At 40.6% G+C, this 19,491-nt stretch overlaps 1 protein-coding gene across 11 annotated transcripts in view; it reads right to left on the bottom strand.

Annotated features, from left to right (window-relative positions):
* The window catches only part of CALD1 (caldesmon 1), a 184,845-nt gene that overhangs the window by 394 nt on the left and 164,960 nt on the right, over positions 1-19,491 (bottom strand). For 9 of the 11 annotated variants that reach the window (XM_079711081.1, XM_079711078.1, XM_079711080.1 and 6 more), the window contains 7 exons: positions 18,276-18,534; positions 15,571-15,711; positions 10,900-10,943; positions 10,720-10,801; positions 8,535-8,672; positions 7,989-8,084; positions 2,537-2,617 (listed from right to left, as the gene is read on the bottom strand). In XM_079711081.1, coding sequence (XP_079567207.1) covers positions 2,537-2,617; positions 7,989-8,084; positions 8,535-8,672; positions 10,720-10,801; positions 10,900-10,943; positions 15,571-15,711; positions 18,276-18,534 — 841 coding nt within the window. The remainder of the gene's footprint in view (positions 1-2,536; positions 2,618-7,988; positions 8,085-8,534; positions 8,673-10,719; positions 10,802-10,899; positions 10,944-15,570; positions 15,712-18,275; positions 18,535-19,491) is intronic. The other 2 variants (XM_079711082.1, XM_079711084.1) reach the window with 1 other exon arrangement.

Genomic DNA, 19,491 nt, shown 5'->3' with positions numbered 1-19,491 from the left:
TCTATGAAAGGGAGGATTATTTTTGGCATTCTATTCAAATATGCTCCTCTTCTTTCAGTCTATCCTTTCTTCTGTTGTTTTTTTTTTTTTTTGCTTTCCTCTTTCTTTCTTCTTTATATTCCCCTTTTCATATCTTTTTTTTTTTTGCGGTATGCGGGCCTCTCACTGTTGTGGCCACTCCCGTTGCAGAGCACAGGCTCCGGACGTGCAGGCTCAGCGGCCATGGCTCACGGGCCCAGCCGCTCCGCGGCATGTGGGATCTTCCCAGACCAGGGCACGAACCCGTATCCCCTGCATCGGCAGGCGGACTCTCAACCACTGCGCCACCAGGGAAGCCCCCCCTTTTCATATCTTGATCTTGAGCCTTGCTCATGGCATTCAGGGTCAAGGAGTTTTTTTTTAAACACTACTTACTACAAGGGCCAGGACTCTATAATGTGTGTTCCAGGACAGGCACGCATGACTGAATGGCTGTCTCAGCCACATCAAGGCGTGATGGTAAACTGGACTATGCTTATCTTTAGTTTTCTCCTATTTTTTCATTTCCTACCTCCTATTCTTATGCCCCTACCCTTGAAACTTATCTGACCAATGGTCTTATTGTACACCATTCCTTTCCCTCAGCCAGCTGCTAAAAATTCTTGCTGAGGTATTCACAAATGTTAAAGTGTTATGAATCTGCAATTTCAAATGTGTTGTATAGTTTCATTTCAAAGGGATTACTGCGTGATACTAGTGAATTTGACATTTCGGACCAAAGGAGCTACCTACTTTGCTACCTCACAAACTCAGCTCTGGGCCTGCTGGTTATGTTATTATTATTACTGTAGAAAGAGTTGTGTGGTATAGACCAAGGAGGAGGGGGCAGTAGGTATGTGTATGAAGTCTCACCCTGTCACCGTCCCACCTTGTACCACACACATTATTGCATAATTCCAGGGAGTACCATTCATGTTGTATGTGAGTGGTGTTCTCTGAGACCTACCATTCCAGATCATATCTTTACTCTACTTCCTAGAACCCTAGTTCAGAGGAATGTTGTCCAGAGGGGATCTATTAAACCTGTGACGATGGCCTATGGAAAGCTGACAGCCCCTACTCAGGAAGGAGACTATATAAACATTTAGACTATCATTTCTGAAAGGTCATTTCGAGAAGGGTCATAATGGCTTAGGCCAACAAAAGTTCATTCTTTGTTTAAAAAAAAAAAACTAAAAAATGATTCCCCTCCATTCCACCAGAAGAAAATTGTATAAGGAACTTTAGAACTTTACATTTTCTGCTGAATATGCAATCCTAAAAAAAAGCAGCATGTATAATGGTTAAGGATGCAGGCTCAGAACAGACTGCCTGAGTTTAATCCAGCCTTTGCTCCTTATTTGCTGTGTGACTTTGAGAAAGGTAATTAATCTCTCTGTGCCTCATTCTCCTTAGCTCTAAATGGGGGTAATAATAATGGTGATTGGAGAGTCAAATGAGATAAGGTAGGTTGAGAAGGCATATGGTGGATGCTCATTACATGTTAGTGGTTTGTAATGGTGAAAATTATTACTGGTACTTTGAATATATTTAGCAGTTATTTAGAAAACTTAACTAATAGAGAAGATGTAACACACTCAGGAAGCTGCACCAGACTTATCAGCACGTCGTAGAAAGTAGGAAAGAGGAAGCAATTCTCTCCCTTCGGTGAGTTGTAGAGATTCTTCAGTTGGCTTTGAGATGTTCTTCAGTCCTGAGTTTGCTTAAAAAGTGCTTCTGGGTATAGAGTTCTACATCAGCCCATAAGCAGTCTATTCTAATCTTACTTATTGTTGCTCTCTGATTTTTCTCTTTTCAATTTTCGCTCTACCAAGGGAGAAGACTGGAATTATTACTTGAGTGGGGAATTAGGAGTTGAATTAGCTCCTTGTACAACAACGGGTCCTATTTTTAGTTTGTGCATCACTTAGATATTGACCAGAGGCCACTTTGTGAAGGATGAGCAGAAGGCCAAAGAAAGACAAATCCAAGCATTCTTAGCCATTAGTTTTCATAGGGTAGCAAATTTTGCTAACTTTTGAATATTATTTCAATTTTTTTGCTGTATCAGCCTTGAGTCCTAGGCTGCTGGCAATGTAACCCCTTAGAATGGTTTCAGAAAGCAGCTTTGAAACTACTCAAGGAGATATAGACATTCTTTCCTAGGCGATCTGCAAATTCTGATTTCCAAGCCTGGACTTTGTAAGGAAATGTAGACCATGGTTATACCACACAGCCTTCTGTTTTCAACAGCCCTACCACTATGGTGTTTCTAGAATGTCTTACTGGGAACCATCCCACGGATCTAGACTATTTACCTTGTATGACTGACAAACCTACCATGCTGAAGGGTCCGTGACACTGCCTTTCACTGTACCATATACAAGTCTTTAGAAACTGATGGTTACCCAGACAAGGCTCTGTGGATCAGCACTATTTCTTTTTTGACCCTGGGACAGGATACTGCAGGATACAGCAGGCAAAGAACCTGTGAAAAACAAATCTTCTGGAAGATTACCTTAGTGGGGGAAGTGACCTTGTCCACAGATTGCTTTTCCCAGAGGTTCCGCTTGCCAGATACGTCTCCTGGCCTCAAATCCTAACGAAGAGAAAGAAGAAAAAATTGATGGGTGGCTCTTTATATTTTCTGGCCAGGTTTAAATAAATCACCACATCTGTTGTTTATTTGTGTAATACACTTTATCCTAGTCATCTGAAATGGGTTGAATCAAAAGGATCGTTAGCCGTTGTTTGTTTTTATATGGACCCTGACCTATGCTGTGACAGGAGAATGGGCTGAAACAATCCAGCATTTAGGTCCTGTCATTCACCAAGGACTTAACTGTTTATTGACCAGTAAAATGGGAATATAAGCATATTTAAAATGAGATAGCCAATTTTTAACTTCCTATGTCCTTAGAAGTGAATCGAGCATAGGTTAGTTTTAAATAATTTTGAGGGGTTTGGATAAGGACCTCACCCCTTGCCAATTAACTTTTCTTTGGTGCCTTGCCCATGGCCCCCAGCCCTTATGACTTTAATGTGTACCAGCTGGACTTCAATGGCCAACACTGCATCTCTTTGCATGAGGACTTCCTCTGGCTGCAGATGCCCACTTTGTTCCCAGGAGGCAGGCTGGACATCCAGGGAGTTAACACCCCCAGGGGCAGTCTTCAGCCACTCACCCATGAGATTGGGTGCAAGAATATTTCTCAGACTCGCTCACGCCTCAGGTAGGATAGCTCGGAAGCATGTGTTTTGTGGTGGCTTTCAGGCTTTCCCAGCAGGATTATGTTTAACAACCCACGTAGTGACTTGCTTAATAAACATTCTTTATTGGCTGACTTCTTTTCCTGCCTCATTCCTGTAGTGTTTTCTTCACGTCTCAAGTAAACTACTTCCACACGAACCACTATTTTAGGGTTTGCTTCTGGGCAGCCCAATCTAAGACATTTTTCTAATTGCACTTTCCTCAGATTAAAATCATTTTGTGTTTCCTGAGGAGCAAGGGGTAATTCAGAAGTGTATCAGGAGCACCTAGCCCCATGAAATTAAGCATTTACTACAAAGTGTACCCATAAGAGAAAGTGACAGTTGATGACATATGTGAGAACGTGTAAAGATCTTGGGAAGAAAACACTAAAATATGATCGATGACAGCTATATATCTTTGAATCTTTATTTACTACCTCATAATTAATTTGGTTTGGATAAGGATCCAAATTTCTGTTTCCATTTACTCTTCTTCCAGCGTTTGCTTATATGAATACTTGGCAAAGGTAGTTTGCAGAAAATAAATGTATTTTACTGAAATAGTAATGTTGATTTTGGCAAACCCTTTTCTCATTAGGAAGGCAAAGCTAACAGCAACTACATTTATCCATGGACACCAGTCTAAATGGACATGTATTTTTTTTAGTAGATACTATTGAGATTGCAACACTAGAAATGCACTGGTTAAAAACATTACCATGTGAAGCAGTTCAGATTTGCCTTAATCTTACTGAATTTCTGGATTTTCACTGTGACATGGATTCCTGATATTCTATTAGAGAGTTACACCTATTTAACTTGGAACCAGTAAGCAACAAATCAGATTGTTTTTGAAGAATTCCACCACATACACCAATGTAAGTAGAAGCTGCCAAATTGTCTGGAAGACTGTTTTAAAAATTTGGAAACTATAATTAGGAACGTGCTAATGGAAGCTCTGGAAAGTGGCTATTACTACTTTAGTTATTTGATTCATATAAGAAAAATATTTTTCTTTCACATGAATACCCTTCTACTAAAGAAAATGAATTGTATTTTCCTTGAATGCTACCTATGAATCATTTGGGATCACTTAAAGAGTTAAAGAGGCCATTTTAAGAAAATATTAACAACTGAGTGGTAAATTGGCATTTTAAATCAAATGGGAAGTATAAATGAAATTACCTGACCAGCCTACATTTTAGAGAAAGACCCACTCCAGAAGAAGAGGGAGAAATGAAGGCAGGGAAGCAGGTTTCCAATCAACCAGAGCTCAAAGAATGAAGAAGAAAATTCAGCTGAGAAAGACAATGTTGGGTTTTTTTAAAACAAAAAGAAAGACAAATTAGCATTTTAATTGCTGTATATAACATGTAGTTTAGACACAAAGAACAGACTAACCAGATACAACAGACATACTTAGAATTGAATTCCAGTTACAAAGTTACACTGAAGTCCTATAAATTCTACCCACAAATAGCAATAGACATCCCAGTAAAGAATCAGGTGTAGATCAATGTTTAAATAAGTTACTAGTTTTCAGAGATCCAAATAATATTGATTTGACAAGCTTTTGAGCACTTTTAATTATATGAAAATTAATGCATAACTAGTAGCAGAGAGTGGTTTTTCTCTTCAGTGAATTTTAGAACTGGACACTAATCCCATGGATTACTCTTTTCCTGGTTCTTGAGGTTTCACTGGGTGAGCACTATTTTGGTAAAAGAATATCTCTCTGATTTTTCCTTAATGGCCACATGCCATACATCTGCAAACACAAACCCAGGCTTTCCCTTTCACCCATACACACCAAGGAATATAAACAAGGGGTTTAGAATAAATCACCTCTGGTCCCAAATTAGAAGGGAGCCTTTGGGAGCCTCCTATTTGCTGCTGTCTTTAGGTAAGACATCCTGGGTCTTACCAGGATGGTCTTACCACTTTAGGTGACATCCTGCGTTAAGGGTCAGTCTGACCAGAATCCCAAGGGTGTCAAACTCACATGCCTGCCATGAAGGGCCAGGCTGGAAACACATGCCTGAAGAGGCTGGTGTAAGAAAATTTTAAAAAAGAAGGAATCAACAAGTTAAAGAATGCATGCCTCCACACCTTAAAAACATGTTCAAATTATAATTTAAAAGAAGGAATATAAAGCACAGTGGCCCTGACTACACAGATCTTAGCTGCAGGCCACCAGTGTGAGATACCCCTGGACAAGACCTAGACAAAAATCTTTGCTTGACCTGTCTTTCTAAGCTGCCTTCCGGGACTTAACCTTTTGCCTGACAAGTTTTATGTATCTGCAGGATCCGTCCAGCCCTTTCCAGCAGTTTGGACGTTTTCATTTCTTTTCTGCTGGATCCATAGTATCTGTGAGTTACTCTCCTGCCTTACTAAATTCCAAGTTATATCTTTCCCCAAAGAGACTGCCATACTGCTATTCATGACGTGGCACATTGCTGGGCCTACTACTCTTGGGATGTGCACAAAGCTCAAAGTTATATATTAAGTACGATCTACTCAAACTGCCCTTTTATTTACAACATCAATTACACATTGCTTTGTTTCAACCTGGCCTTTATTCAGGAAGCCACACTAATCTACCAAATCCAATGGGACATGGGGAAAAAAAGATCATTATGATGTATACTAATTGCCACATTCTTCTTGCCTTTTCTCCTCTATCCTCTAGTAGACGGTCTAGCAAATTACTTGCTAAATATTAGATAAAGCAGGCAATGATTTTGTAATTTCCCTGTAATGCCTTTTTGTCCTGCCATTTTTAGGAGGCCGTCAGTAACTCCAGAAAATGGGGCTTTCTGTGGAAACCTTGCTCATTTATACCTATTGTAATAATAACTGTATTGAATCTTTTTAATCCTCCCATTAGGGTGACATAGATGATAGACTTATCGGTTATAGTGTTGGTAGAAGAGTATGAGTCAAGTCCTGAACCAAATACATGAGTATAATCTGGGATAGAAATGAAACAGGTTGCAAATACATGTGAAAAAGTGACCATCTCCTTTAGCAATGTACCATACTCATCAAAGAAGAAAAACATATACCCTTTTCTCTTTATCTTTGCTGTCATGAGAAACCTTCAGTGTGTCCATGAACTTGCTGAACTTGTATTATATGCAGTGTTTGGGGGGAGAGGGTCTTTACATGTCATTAGGTTTTCAAAGGCGTCCAGAATTCAAAAAGGTTAATAATCACTGATCTGGAACCACAAAACTTTATATAAACTGCCATTTAAAAAATAATTTCCACTCTTTATGTCACCTGGGGTGTTGGAGAAACTTGAGGCACTAAAGATCACATACTTTGTGGGTATGATCCCTCACCTCGACTGTCTCCTTTTATAGGGTCCCTTTCCTATATCTACAGGGAGAGGAAAAAGATTTTCTTTTCAATATATTAAGACTGTCCAATTGTAAATTGGGTTTACATTAGTTTTATACCTCTTGTGAGGCCCGTATGCAGAGAATCTCAAGCTGAATATTAATTGACTACAAGGAATTGTACCCAAGAAAAGTATGGAAATATTTCCATTCTTTTCTTTTTAAATTGGAAAAGTGATAAAACTTTAGTGAATTTGGAGACTAAATATAGAGCAAAGGGGCTTCCCTGGTGGCACAGTGGTTGAGAGTCCGTCTGCCGATGCAGGGGACACAGGTTCGTGCCCCGGTCCGGGAAGATCCCACATGGGCCCCTTGAGCCATGGCCGCTGAGGCTGCGTGTCCGGAGCCTGTGCTCCGCAACGGGAGAGGCCACAACAGTGAGAGGCCCATGTACCACAAAAAAAAAATATATATATATAGAGAGAGAGAGAGAGAGAGAGAGAGAGAGCGAGCGAGCGAGCAAAGGGATGCAACTAAATGCTCAACAGTGCAGAGGCCTAGGATTTGGAAAGCTTTTCTTCTACCTCTGGAATGGGGCGGTTGTGACAGTTGAGCTTTTGCTGCCTTGGGCACCAACAAAGGTATAAAAGCCAACTTAACAGAGAAAGTTCGCCAGTATACAGTAGGGAGCTTAATAAGGTTTCTGATTATAACTATAAATGCAAGACAATGACCAAATACATTCAGTGAAAAGGTTAAAAGAATATTTTTATAGTAAGATAGCCACACTTAATAAGAAAATTTTAAATTTCCAAAAATAACATTCATAACCAGTTTTTATAGTTTCTACTTTTACGGTTGTTGTTTTTTAATGGCTTTCCTTTGGAGGTGTTGACAAGAAAATTACAGCAATTATTTCAACAACTACCCAGTAACTGTATTTTTGTGTTAAGTTACAGAAATTAGGCAAATTATAAAACATGGGTTCAAATAGCCAACATACACATTCTTTTGGGAATAAGTCTAGGGGTGCCCTTGACAGAGAAATGGCCAAGATAATTTGACATTTTCATTTTCAAATTCCTGTCTGTAATTTATAGAATAGAAGCTAAACATGCAGACCAGTTAAGAGTGTAAATCTGAACTGCCTCAACGTTCTGGGTGGAGAGGTGATGGTCCCATTTTACCTTCTGGGTAATTACAGTGCTCGTGACTGTTCTCTCTCAATCTGAAGCCCTCCTTGTTTGTTATTCAGCAGTCACGACCAAGAACAGGGGCCTTGTTTTTCCCAGGCAAACAGACCAACAGCCTGTTTTCTTCTGTTGCTGGAAGCTGAGCTATGAGAGAAATTCAGAAGAACCTGGAGCTACTTACAGAAGGTTTGGGAGCAGGTGACTTGTTTCCATCTGGGGTTTTGGTTAGCCATTCATTGATGCGGCTGGAGACCCCCACCTTTAAGCCAGCTGTTTCCTACAAAAGGCCAAGCATCTAATATTAAAGAAAAAAAAAAACCTACCTGGAAAGAAAATTTCAAGGCAACCTCAAAATATTATCCAGTATTATTTCACATAACACTGATCAATTATTGATCATTATATTGAATATTTTGACAAAAATAAACCTTAAACCTGATATTTAAAGAGTACATTATCTGGTGGTCTTCCCCCTGCACTTCTCCTACCCCCAACCCCAAGGTCAGTGATTAACTCCGGGTACCGTATTTAGAGGCCTGTGGCCAGAACACAGTGCGTAGTCTATTAGCCTCAGGAACACATTCTTCCTGAGCTTGCTTTTTGGTCATTGCAAAAGAAAGTAAGAATTATACCTTTTTCACTGCTTTTGTAATTAACTATGTGATTCCTAAAAAAAAAAAAGAAAAACCCAACCTCCAAAATTAAAAGACGGCAATCCTCTGCTCACCTTATTTGGCGTGCCTGATGCAGTGGGTGATGAGAATACATTGCCTTTCTCCCACATGCTCTTGATGTTGCGGACACCTTCGGCAGGGACAGGAAGGTCCGAGGCTGCTGGCTTCGTAGGTTTTGCAGTTTTTGTTCCCTGAAGTATGTGAATTATTTTTAGGATTGGTGCTGGTAAGTTTGCGCTCGTAAAACTGTAGTAACCTTGTCTTCTTCAACACTATCACTTAACAAATTCACTGTGTAAATGCCTTCACCAAAAATAAGTCATAATTTCTGCTGTGAAAATACATTCTGATGACATCTCTGCCTCCAAAAAAACCATTATATCTACTTCAGAGGATCTTTCGAAAGTGAAATATGCTTTTCATTGGGACTCCATTTCTTGTTAAGGTGATATGCTACTTCATTGCTACAACAGACACTTCTTGAGTGCCTGCTGTGTGCAGGGCACTGTGCTAGGCTCTGGGGACGTGGTGGTACGCAAGACAGTCCACTCTGTAAGCTGCAGTGGACTGACATTAATAGGAGAGACAGTAACTAGTTATACACTATTATTTCACATTGCAGTAAGTGCTATGAAAGATGAGTATGGTGCCGTAAGCATGCCAAGAGAGCACACGATAGGACAATGGTACTTAGTTTAGGGGGGTAAAGAAGGCTACTCTGAGGATGTGGCATGCAGACCCAGATATGATGGAAGACTTGAAAGAGGCTGGTGAAGGAAGGAGAAAACACAGTTCCACACAGAGCTAACAGTACATGCCAAGGACCAGAGACGGGGGTGTGCTAAAAGACTGAAAGACTGAGAGACCACCGCATGGAGACTGGAAGGAGGAATGAATGGGTGTAAAAAGAAAGGTGTGCATTCAAGATACTTTTCCAGCAGTAGTGATGGGCGTACCCCAAATCATGCAGTTTCTCTCCTGGTCCTGCTTTGGGGCCTGTGGCATGTGTCATCAAGGTGGGCAGCCAGGGTGAGTGGCACCATTGCTGGACTATGTGAAGCCTGAAGCCACTGTTTTGGCTTCATTAACCCTGTTAGAGCTGTGATCAATTCAACCACAGAAAATAACTATCTGCAATTTGTCTTATAATTTAGTGGCCATTTAATCTTCTGAAAATCTCCTCTTGAATGTTAAGACTTGATTATTCACTTGATAAATCATCCAGACCTCTCTCTTTCTTATTCCCTCTTATCATTTGTTATGAACTATTTTATAGGTATCTCCACTCTGCAGTACAAAGGAGAGGAGAAATCAAATCAAACTGATCCAATTACTTCATAGCAGGCAACTAACACCACTGACTAAAGTCTACACAAAGGAGAAAAAAAACAGGATCACATCTTGATCAATGGCACCCTACCCTCTTAGTGCTTTGGTACTTGGAAATATAGTACATTATTTCTGAATAGAGTAACACCCCTAGGTCAACTGGGTGGAAAAAATGTTGGATTAGACAGAAGCATAAAACTATGTGATCCTTCATATATAAAACAATCAATTTGAAATTCATTAAATTCCAGCTGGCTATCATCTTTATATTAATTTATGCTACCAACTTATTTGATAATAAAAGTTTTTATAGATAAAAGAGGACTAATCATGGTTGTGTAAGGGACCTGTTTAAACTATATATGGGAACACCTTTTATAAGGAATTAAGAATATTGAAGATATACTTGTGAACACATAAATAATATATTTAAATAACAATAAACTCATTCATTAAAAAAAGTAACACCGGGCTTCCCTGGTGGCGCAGTGGTTGAGAGTCCGCCTGCCGATGCAGGGGACACGGGTTCGTGCCCCGGTCCAGGAGGATCCCACATGCCGCGGAGCGGCTGGGCCCGTGAGCCATGGCTGCTGAGCCTGCGCGTCCGGAGCCTGTGCTCCACAACGGGAGAGGCCACAACAGTGAGAGGCCCGCGTACCGCAAAAAAAAAACAAAACACAAAAGAAAGTAACACCCTCACTAAAGAACACAGGCGGAAAGTAGTAAACAATAATTTATTTAAAACTCTTCTATAATGTATCTTTATTATTGTTTTCTCTCTAACTAGTTATAAAACATCATTAACATTCTAACACTACTGGACTTGATTATTGTCCTAAGTGTTTCTATGATTATTTATATAATCAGAGTTGATTTCTGTTTGACCATAACTCTGAGGACATCTCTCACCTCAATTGCACTGGTGTATTGCTCCAGTCTGCTGTCAATCTTGGAGACTACTGCTGCTTGATGAGTTGATTTAACACCACTGCTAAGTAAATAAACACACACATACATACATGAAAATGAGAGAATTTTTTCGTACATGTAATGGCTGATGATTCTCAATTCAACAATCAACCATATTACCTTTTCTGCACAGACTTATTCAAAAATTCTGCTCGCTCTTCTATCTAGGAGTTGGAAAAAAATAAAACCAGTTAATATTTTTAGTTTATAAACAGTGTTTCTCAGCCCATACTACTATATTCCCTGAACCTGGGGAATAAAAGTACCAAAGAGTGTCCAAGAGTATGAGGGTGCTGTGCACAGCACCTTTGCTAGAGAGGAAAACTACGTACAAGGTATTTGATAATGAGGTTTGGGAGACGAAGGTAGGACTGGCAGAAGATAGAGAAATATGAAGTTCTGGAGACAAAGACTAGACAAAGTGGAATTAAAATGCCTCTGAAATAATATAAATCAAGGGCAAAATAACTACATTTCGAGACTAAAACAATTTTTTTTTTGCTTTCTGATGTACTTAAAATTTTTTTCCATTATTTTTTATTGAGGTATAAATGACATATCACATTACATTAGCTTTAGGTATACAACATAACGATTTGATATTTATATATATAAGAAAGATAACCAGGAACTATGAACTATTCACTTACTGCTTAGCCTGATTTTCTAATTTGATAGCTGTCAAACCTATTGCTGAACTTAATTTGCCCTGAATATAGGAGATGGGGGTGGGGATGAGTGAAACTGGGGCACAGCTCATCAGGAATGGCTGAGGCCTCTCATGAAGGCCCTATTAGTCCAAGTGGAAAATAAGGAAATAAGCCCAGAGAAACCGCTATGGATATACACCGATGGGCAGTTTAGTCATTTTTAATAAGTTATTTCTTAAAAGCCAGAAATTTTGCTACAACTAAAGCTGCTAAATCAAACATTATATTTTACTGAAACTCCATCACTCAAATCCAGATGTTCTTTATAAGTCAGCAAATATCTGTGGACTCCTCATGATACCCACTCCAGGCTAGAAATATCCTCTGCCACGCATCACCTATCATTAGCAAATAGCAAAAGCTTCTTTGCATATGACTGCATGTGCAAAGCACACAGGTCCATTTTCTGCCCTGTTCAGGGCAGCCAAGGAATCTACTAGGCTACAGTTACCCTAGGCTGGTGTGGTTGACTGTCCCCTACAATCTTTAAGATGTCATGGCTTTTTCTGGACTGTTGGCCTGGGACTCATGGATTATTAATAAATACCCTTAAGCTTTTTGGAAAACATGCTTCACTCCTAATATCAGTCAAATAATACTTTTAAAGATATTAGTTAGGGCACTTCATCCTTTCCAATGATCTCTTACAAAGATAAAATCAAACTCATTAAACATAAAACTTTATGCAAAAGAATGCTATAGGTATCCCTGAGTTTATGAGATGTAAAGGGTCTTAAATCTTATTTTTCTGATTTTAACATAAACTTAGAAGTGCATTTCTGCAGAAAAAGTTCCCAGCTGAATGAGGTAAAACACATTAGAACCACGCAATGCACTGGCACTTGTAATATTATTCACCCATCTATCCATCCTGATTTAACCCGGCCAACCTGTCAGTCAACCAACCAACCAACCAATAAATTATATGTGAGTACCTATTACATAAAGTTGAACACCCAACGATGTATAAGACAGGGTTCCAATTCTTTAAGGAGTCAGTAGGGGAGACTAGTAGAACACATAAATGAAAAATTTTAAATTCAGTGGTAGGTACCATATTAAAGATAAGAAAATGGGGGAGTTCGAGAAGGCTTTTCAGATGTTCTGGTGTTTGAGCTGAGATTTGTAGTTTATAGTTTACACAGCTTTATAAATGAGTTCATGAAAGTGAGGGTGGGAGTGCATGAGTTAAAGGGGAGAGGACATTTCTAGCAGAGCAAACACATATACAAAGATTTGGAGAACCAAGAGGCGTGTAGAGTGGTGGGACTGAAGAATGGAGAACCGTTCAGCGTGGGGGAAGGCCAGTGGAGAGGGGAGGTAGAGATGAGACTTGTGCTTTGTAGCACCTCTAGCATCGTTCTGACTCGGGGATCATCTTCTTAACCTTGACCATCACATTTATTCACATTACAGAGGCTCTCAGACTCTACCTTCTCCTTTTGTATCTACAATATTCAATACAGCTTGACTTTATTATCACATTTTATCAGGATTTACCATCCATTACTGATGTACTCTTGTTAGAAAATTCCTGCCCTTAGTGACTCTGGGTAATGTAACAATTTGTACTAAATTTGTAAATTAAATCTCCTGCGTAAGGAGTTTAAAGGGGGAAATTGGTTCTTCTGAAGACCAAGAGGTGGCAGTGTTGTCCCAGTAAAACTCAGGGGAAAACCCCACACATTTCAGCAAACTGGCACTCTCCTTACCCCACACTCCTTCCACCACCAGTATATGAAAACAGTAATAATGAAAACAAAATTCTAAATTTAATTTACTTAAAACTTATTCTTTTCATGTCTTATGTAAGAAAAATCATTCACTGCTAGCATAATTTAACTATGAGAAACCAGGTTCTGAGCTTCTCAGACAAGGAATATAAGTCATGAGAAATTAACAAAATACACCAGTTGATAATCTCTTGAGGTCAAATATCAAATGTTTCTCCTCCCACTGGCATTTGACAATGTTAGCTTGTGACCATTTATAAAAGTTGCAGGGCCAAGAGTATCAATAGTTGCAGGAATTCAATTGTAGGACTTGAAATTACGTTCTAAAACAAGAGCCACAGCAGGTTCTTCAACACACATACTATGGAGAAAAGCACTAGACTGTCTGTTCTTGAAAGCATGTCTCTGTTACACAGAAATTAAAAATGTGTTTTTTCTTTTTTACATATCAACTTTGGTTGCTCACACGTGCCTCTCTACCAGAGTGAGTAGACAAATGGCTTTCTGGGAACCCAGGAGTCTGGTTGATGGAAACACTAGAGAAGTTAAGTTGGAAACTAAGTAGAGAGATGTTTGGAGGAGGATGGGTTGCAGTTTCTTCAGGAAAAAAAGGGTACAAATTCGAAGTCTAGATGACTACTACTTTCCTCATGTTCCCAAGACAGTTCAAGGAAAGCTTAGCTTGAGTGGCATTTGAAGGAAGGTTGAAAGAGAGAGAACATGGTTTTCTTTAATTATTGATGAGCCAGGAATAAAAGGACCCAGACTGAGGAGGGACCTGGTGCCTGCACAGAGATGGTCTGAACCGAGCAGGGTTTGCCTTTCTGCTCTTTCTCCTACAGTAGGGGTACGCAAACCATGGCCCATTTGCCCATGTCCTCCACCCACCCAAAAGCTAAGAACGTTTTACGTTGTTAAATGGTTGGAAAAAAAAATCAAAAGAATATTTTGTGACATAGGAAGATTTTATGAAATTCAAATTTCAGATCCATAAATGAGGCTCACCTACTCAACAAAGCCTCTCTCTCCTCCTCGCGCCCCACTTAGAGACCTCACTGAGCTGGTAGTCTGCACTTCATTACCTTTGTAATTCTTGAATTCTCCTGAGGCAGTCAATTATATTAGTGCCCTAGGGGCGGTGACCTCGCTTTGTGCTTCTCGCCTTCATAGCACATAGCGCACATTAGATTTGTTATAAATATCAAACATTAAATAAGAAAATCCCCCTGTGGTTTAGTTTGGATTCCCCCTGAAGCCGCTCTTAAGACGAGGGTGGGTTCAAGTATAAGGAGTTTATCTGGGAGGAGTTAGAACTATGGTGGACTGGGACCCAGACCATGCTAAAGACTAAGTGAAGTTATCTAGGGATAAAACATACTGTTTTTCATGTGAAACAGGTAACAACTGTAAAACGTAAGTAACTGGCTTTTGATCATTTTAGTGTGGACATTAGACCTCACACACAATGACAGATACACACATGCACACATTAACCAGCTGGAGCCTGGCTATGATTCTATCCTGGCTTTACCTGTAGTCAGTGCTTTGTAACCTACCTAGGTTGATGGAAAATGAGGATAAACTAAAAACTGCTCAAAGTTCCAATCCCTGAAGATTCATTCATTCATGCATTCATTCAATAACTACTTGTTGAGTATTTTCACTGTGTCAGGTACTCAGAACATGCTAACTGTATAAGCAAAAACGTGTATTTGAGTCTGCGCTCTTGTTCCTCCACGGCAACCATCCCATTATCTCCCTGAGTCGGCTCCTTCCTGCTCATTCTCTTTTCTTTCAGCAGCACTTCCAAGTCACTAGGAATTACACTCTATGAAGGCAGCAGTCGGACCAAACTCATCCTGGCAGAGGAGCCTATCTGAGTCACATTTCATCTCCTCCCATGATAACGGCTTTAAAATTTGACATGTACCATTTCCAGCTGTGCTGCTCTTAATAATGACAAAGGTAAAAAAATGAACATTAGCATGAAAAGCAGCTTAAACCTTTAAAATATATTTGCCCACTTTATAAAGTTTAAATGTTTCCATTTTTATTTGCTCAAAGTAATAAGGCATGTGGAGGGCGTGGGTCAGTGAGATCCAGAGATAATCACCAAAGGTCTTTTTAATGTATACCAAAGATCTAATAAACAACAGACAAAAATGTCTCCACTTTCTCTCCTTTCCATATCTTGAAAACAAAAAGAAGCTGTGAAATTGCTGAAAGAAGGAGCACAAAGATAAATGAAGCAAAACTTGAATAATCAATAACTAAATCAGGGGCTAAGATCGCATTTCTATTATATTTTAATAGACATATGATAAGAAGGTTTTCTGGGGAAACAATACCTTGAGAGATGAGCCTTTAGGCGTGAAGCACTTGAAGGGCTTCTTGCCGTCTGACAAGCCGTCCTCTGGCACCTTCTGGCGTTTCTCAGCAGCTTCTGCCCGTCGCCTTTCGATCTCTTCCTTTAGCCTCCTCTTCTCTTCCTAAGGGAGAAAGAACAAATAACAAGGACATCAATATCAGCTTCAAGCCGAAAGGAAAGCGTGCTGTAGGGGAAAGCATAGTCCCAGAGGAAAAAGACCCAGGTTCTAGAAAGGATGCTATCCCTTCCTCAAGGGTGGCCCCAGAGGTTAAGCCTGAGCTTGGGAGTCTAACTGTCGACAAGCACTCTGGGCTGCCCCCTTCTCAACTGTGCGACCTTGGCCGTGTTACTTACCTGCTCTGTGCCTAGGTTTCCTCATCTGTAAAATGGGGATAATAATAATATCCACTGACTAGGGCTTTAACAAGGATCAAATGAGAAAGCCCACGTAAAATGCTTAGATGAGGGCTCGGCATGACGATCATCATTGTCATCATCATCCTGTCAAGTCATCTAAGACTGACCTTCCATGATGTGCATGGAAAATAAGTATCCCTTCTGCCTGCTTCCTAGGAGAGTTGCGAAGACAAATGAGATGATTTACGTGCAAAGTTATACAAGTGTATGTTACTATATTTGCTAAATTGTACAAGAGACGATTTCACGGTTGTCCCCACCGCAGCTGAGTAGATTATTTTAGATGGTTTGACAAACCTGAAATGGTGTAGATACTGCACCCTAGTGGTGAAATCACAGATGTTTACAGTCTGTCTCATGAACCCCTCTGTGCTTCACTCCTGGTCTAAAATCCTCTCCCCTGTCTTCTCATCAAGCTGCATAACCTCTATGAACAATTTTCTGAGAGATTTATGTAGTCTTTGTAGTTTTCAAACTGGATGTTCTCAAGCAGGGACCGGATGGTCATCTCTCAGAGGATGTTGCAGAAAGATCCTGTGTGTTATGGACTGAATATTTGTGTCCCCCCAAAATCTGTATGTTGAAATCCTAACCCCCCAAAGTGATGGTATTAGGAGGCGGGGCTTTGGGGAGGTGATTAGGTCATGAGAGTGACCCTTTATGAATGGATAGTGCCCTTGCGAAAGAGGCCCCAGGGAGCTCTCTTACCCCTTCTGCTCTGTGAGGACACAGTGAGAAGACTGCCATCTGTGAACTGGGAAGTGAGGTCTCACTAGACAGAGAATTTGCTGGACTTTGATCTTGGACTTCCTAGCCTCACAACTATGAGAAATAAATTTCTATTGCTTATCAGCCACCCAGTCTATGGCAGTTTGTTACAGCAGCCAGAACTAAGACACTGTGCTTGGTAGGAGGTTAGACCAAATCATCTCCTAGGTCCAATCCACTTCTCAGAGTTCACGTTTCCCTTCTGCTTTCATTGATATTCTGCTTCTCTAGATAACAATAATAACAATAATGATAACTATGACTTCCTGAGTGCCTATTATGTACAAGGCACCCTGAATACAATGATTTAATCATCGCCACAATCCTGAAAGTAGATATTTCACAGTTAAGGAAAAGAGGTCTCAGAGTAGTCCAGTGACTCTCCCAAGGTCCCAGCTTGCCAGTGGCAGAGTGTCTGATCCTAAAGCTCTATCATCCCAATTACTTCCTAACCAAAGATCATTGGCTCATTAAGAGCTGGAGTTGAAAGAGACCTTGAAATAATTTATCCAGACTTTCCACAGTTCAGGGAATGTTTGTATAGGATCCATGTTGGAAAGTCATCTAAAGTCTTTTTACATATTTTTTAATGATGGGAGATCACTATCTCCAAAGATTTGTGGGAAAAGCTCTAGGCTGAGTTGGAGAAGCTGGGTCTCAGTACCAATTCTATCACTTATTAGTCAAGTAACTTCACACAGGTTACTCAAACTATTTGATTTCCACTTCTTTGTCTATAAAATGAGAATAATGTACCTCAGGATGAAAGGAAAAAAAGCACCTTGTAAACTGTTTACAGTAGTTGGTTAAGCGCTTGTTCAGTTTTCAAAATTTGCCTTCTTGTAACTTTATCTGTTGTTTTCAGTTCTGTTTAAAAAGACGGAACAAATTCATCTGTTCATAATTACGGGGTGGCTGCTACATGCCTGGCGCTGGGCTGGGTCCTGGGTATACAGTGACGAACAATACTGTCACTGCCTGTGAAAATCTAGTTACTGACTCTTCCACTTAAAACACCCCCAAAACTATTTTTGAGAATCTTCTCTATAAAACCTCTTCAAATATCAAAAAACAACTCTCATGATCATGTGACTCAGTTCTTGTAACCAATCTGCAGACTTTTTCATCCTTCTCTGCTAACTGCTCTTTCTTGAGGGACATTACAGGGTCATGGATTAAGACAAGTGGGACCTGGGGAAAATGACAAAAACCTCTCTGTGCCTCAGTTTCCTGATCTGTAAAATGGGGATGAGAAGACGCCCCATATCAGAGAGTTCTTAGAATTGCATAAACTAATGTGGATAAAAGTTTTAGGACCATGCCTAGCACACAGCAAGCTGATTAATCTTCAAATGTATTTGTAAGAATTCATGTTCAAAAGAGCTGCCGCAGTTCACCTGGGAAGAAACTATTTCCGGGGCTGGAAGGGTCACCCGAGACGCGTCCTCAGGGGCTCGGGTAACGTAAGGCGCCTGACGGGCCGCGCTGCACCCGCCTTACCTCCTCTCTGACTCTCCGCTCGGCCTCCTCCTGCTTCCTCCTCTGCCCCTCCTCCTCCAGGACCTTCCTTCGCTCCTCCCTCTTCTTCTTCAGCTCCTCCAGCTCCAAGGCCGCCTCCTGCTGCTTCTGCTTGAGCTTCTCGAACTCCTCGCTTTCAGTTTCCCCGCGGCGGCGGCGCAGCTCCTCCAGCCGCTTGCCGGCTTCCACTTGGGAAGCACCTTCAGCCTCCTTGGCCTCGCTGGCCCTCCCTCCAGGGCGGCTGCAAAGGAGTTGGACACACGTCTGCCTTGCAGCCCCCCTCCTCCCGCCTTAGGGAGGGGATGTCGGTCTGCAGGCTTTGCATCCCACACCGAAATCTCCATTGCCCTCACTGGACAGTGGATCCTCACACCTGTCCAAGGGGTAAGTTGGGGTCCACCTGGAATCTCCAGGTCTGAATCTGAGTCCCTGCTCTGCCACTTACCCTGGGTTTCCTTGACTGTACAATGGGGGCAAATAGGCACTGTTGGTGGGATTGTAAATGGATGCAGCTACTGTGGAGGCTCCTCAAAAAATTAAAAGTAGAACTGCCATATGACCCAGCAATTCCACTTCTGGGTATTTATTCAAAGAAAATAAAAACAGTGACTCAAATAGATACATGCACCCCCATGGTCGTGCAGCATAATTTATAGTAGCCAAGGTATGGAATCAACCCAAGTGTCCATTGATGGATGAATGTATAAAGAAAACGTGGTAAAAATACATACACTGGAATATCATTCAGCCACAAAAAGAAGAAATCTTGTTTAAATACTCATTAACAATTAGTGAGGGCATTCTTAACTATATCTGAACATAGGTAGCCCATTTCTGACACTTCTGTAACAGATGAATTACTACGGTCTAGTATCATTTATTCCATGTAGAGAATGGCACAGTGTTTCTAGCTATGAAGCAAGAAGAATAAAACAGAAAATGAGTTCAAGATTACACAATATTGATCTTATGTGTACGTCTCATGCTTTTAAAATAATGAGGTAGCTCTGAATAAACTATGTCCTTTAGGACTATGCTTTTCAAGCTGCAGGTTGGAAAATCTATTTAGTGGACTGTAATTAGCATTTAAAAAATGAACTAGAAAACATCAGAGGGCATTGCATGGAACAAGAGAAAAGACCATTTCTTTTTTTTTTTTTGCGGCACGTGGGCCTCTCACTGTTGTGGCCTCTCCCGT

The sequence above is a fragment of the Hyperoodon ampullatus genome (assembly GCF_949752795.1).
Source record: "Hyperoodon ampullatus genome assembly, chromosome: 9".
Lineage (NCBI taxonomy): Eukaryota > Metazoa > Chordata > Mammalia > Artiodactyla > Ziphiidae > Hyperoodon > Hyperoodon ampullatus.
Note: the sequence above shows the minus strand (reverse complement) of the source record. Positions and strands in the feature narration are given on the sequence as shown.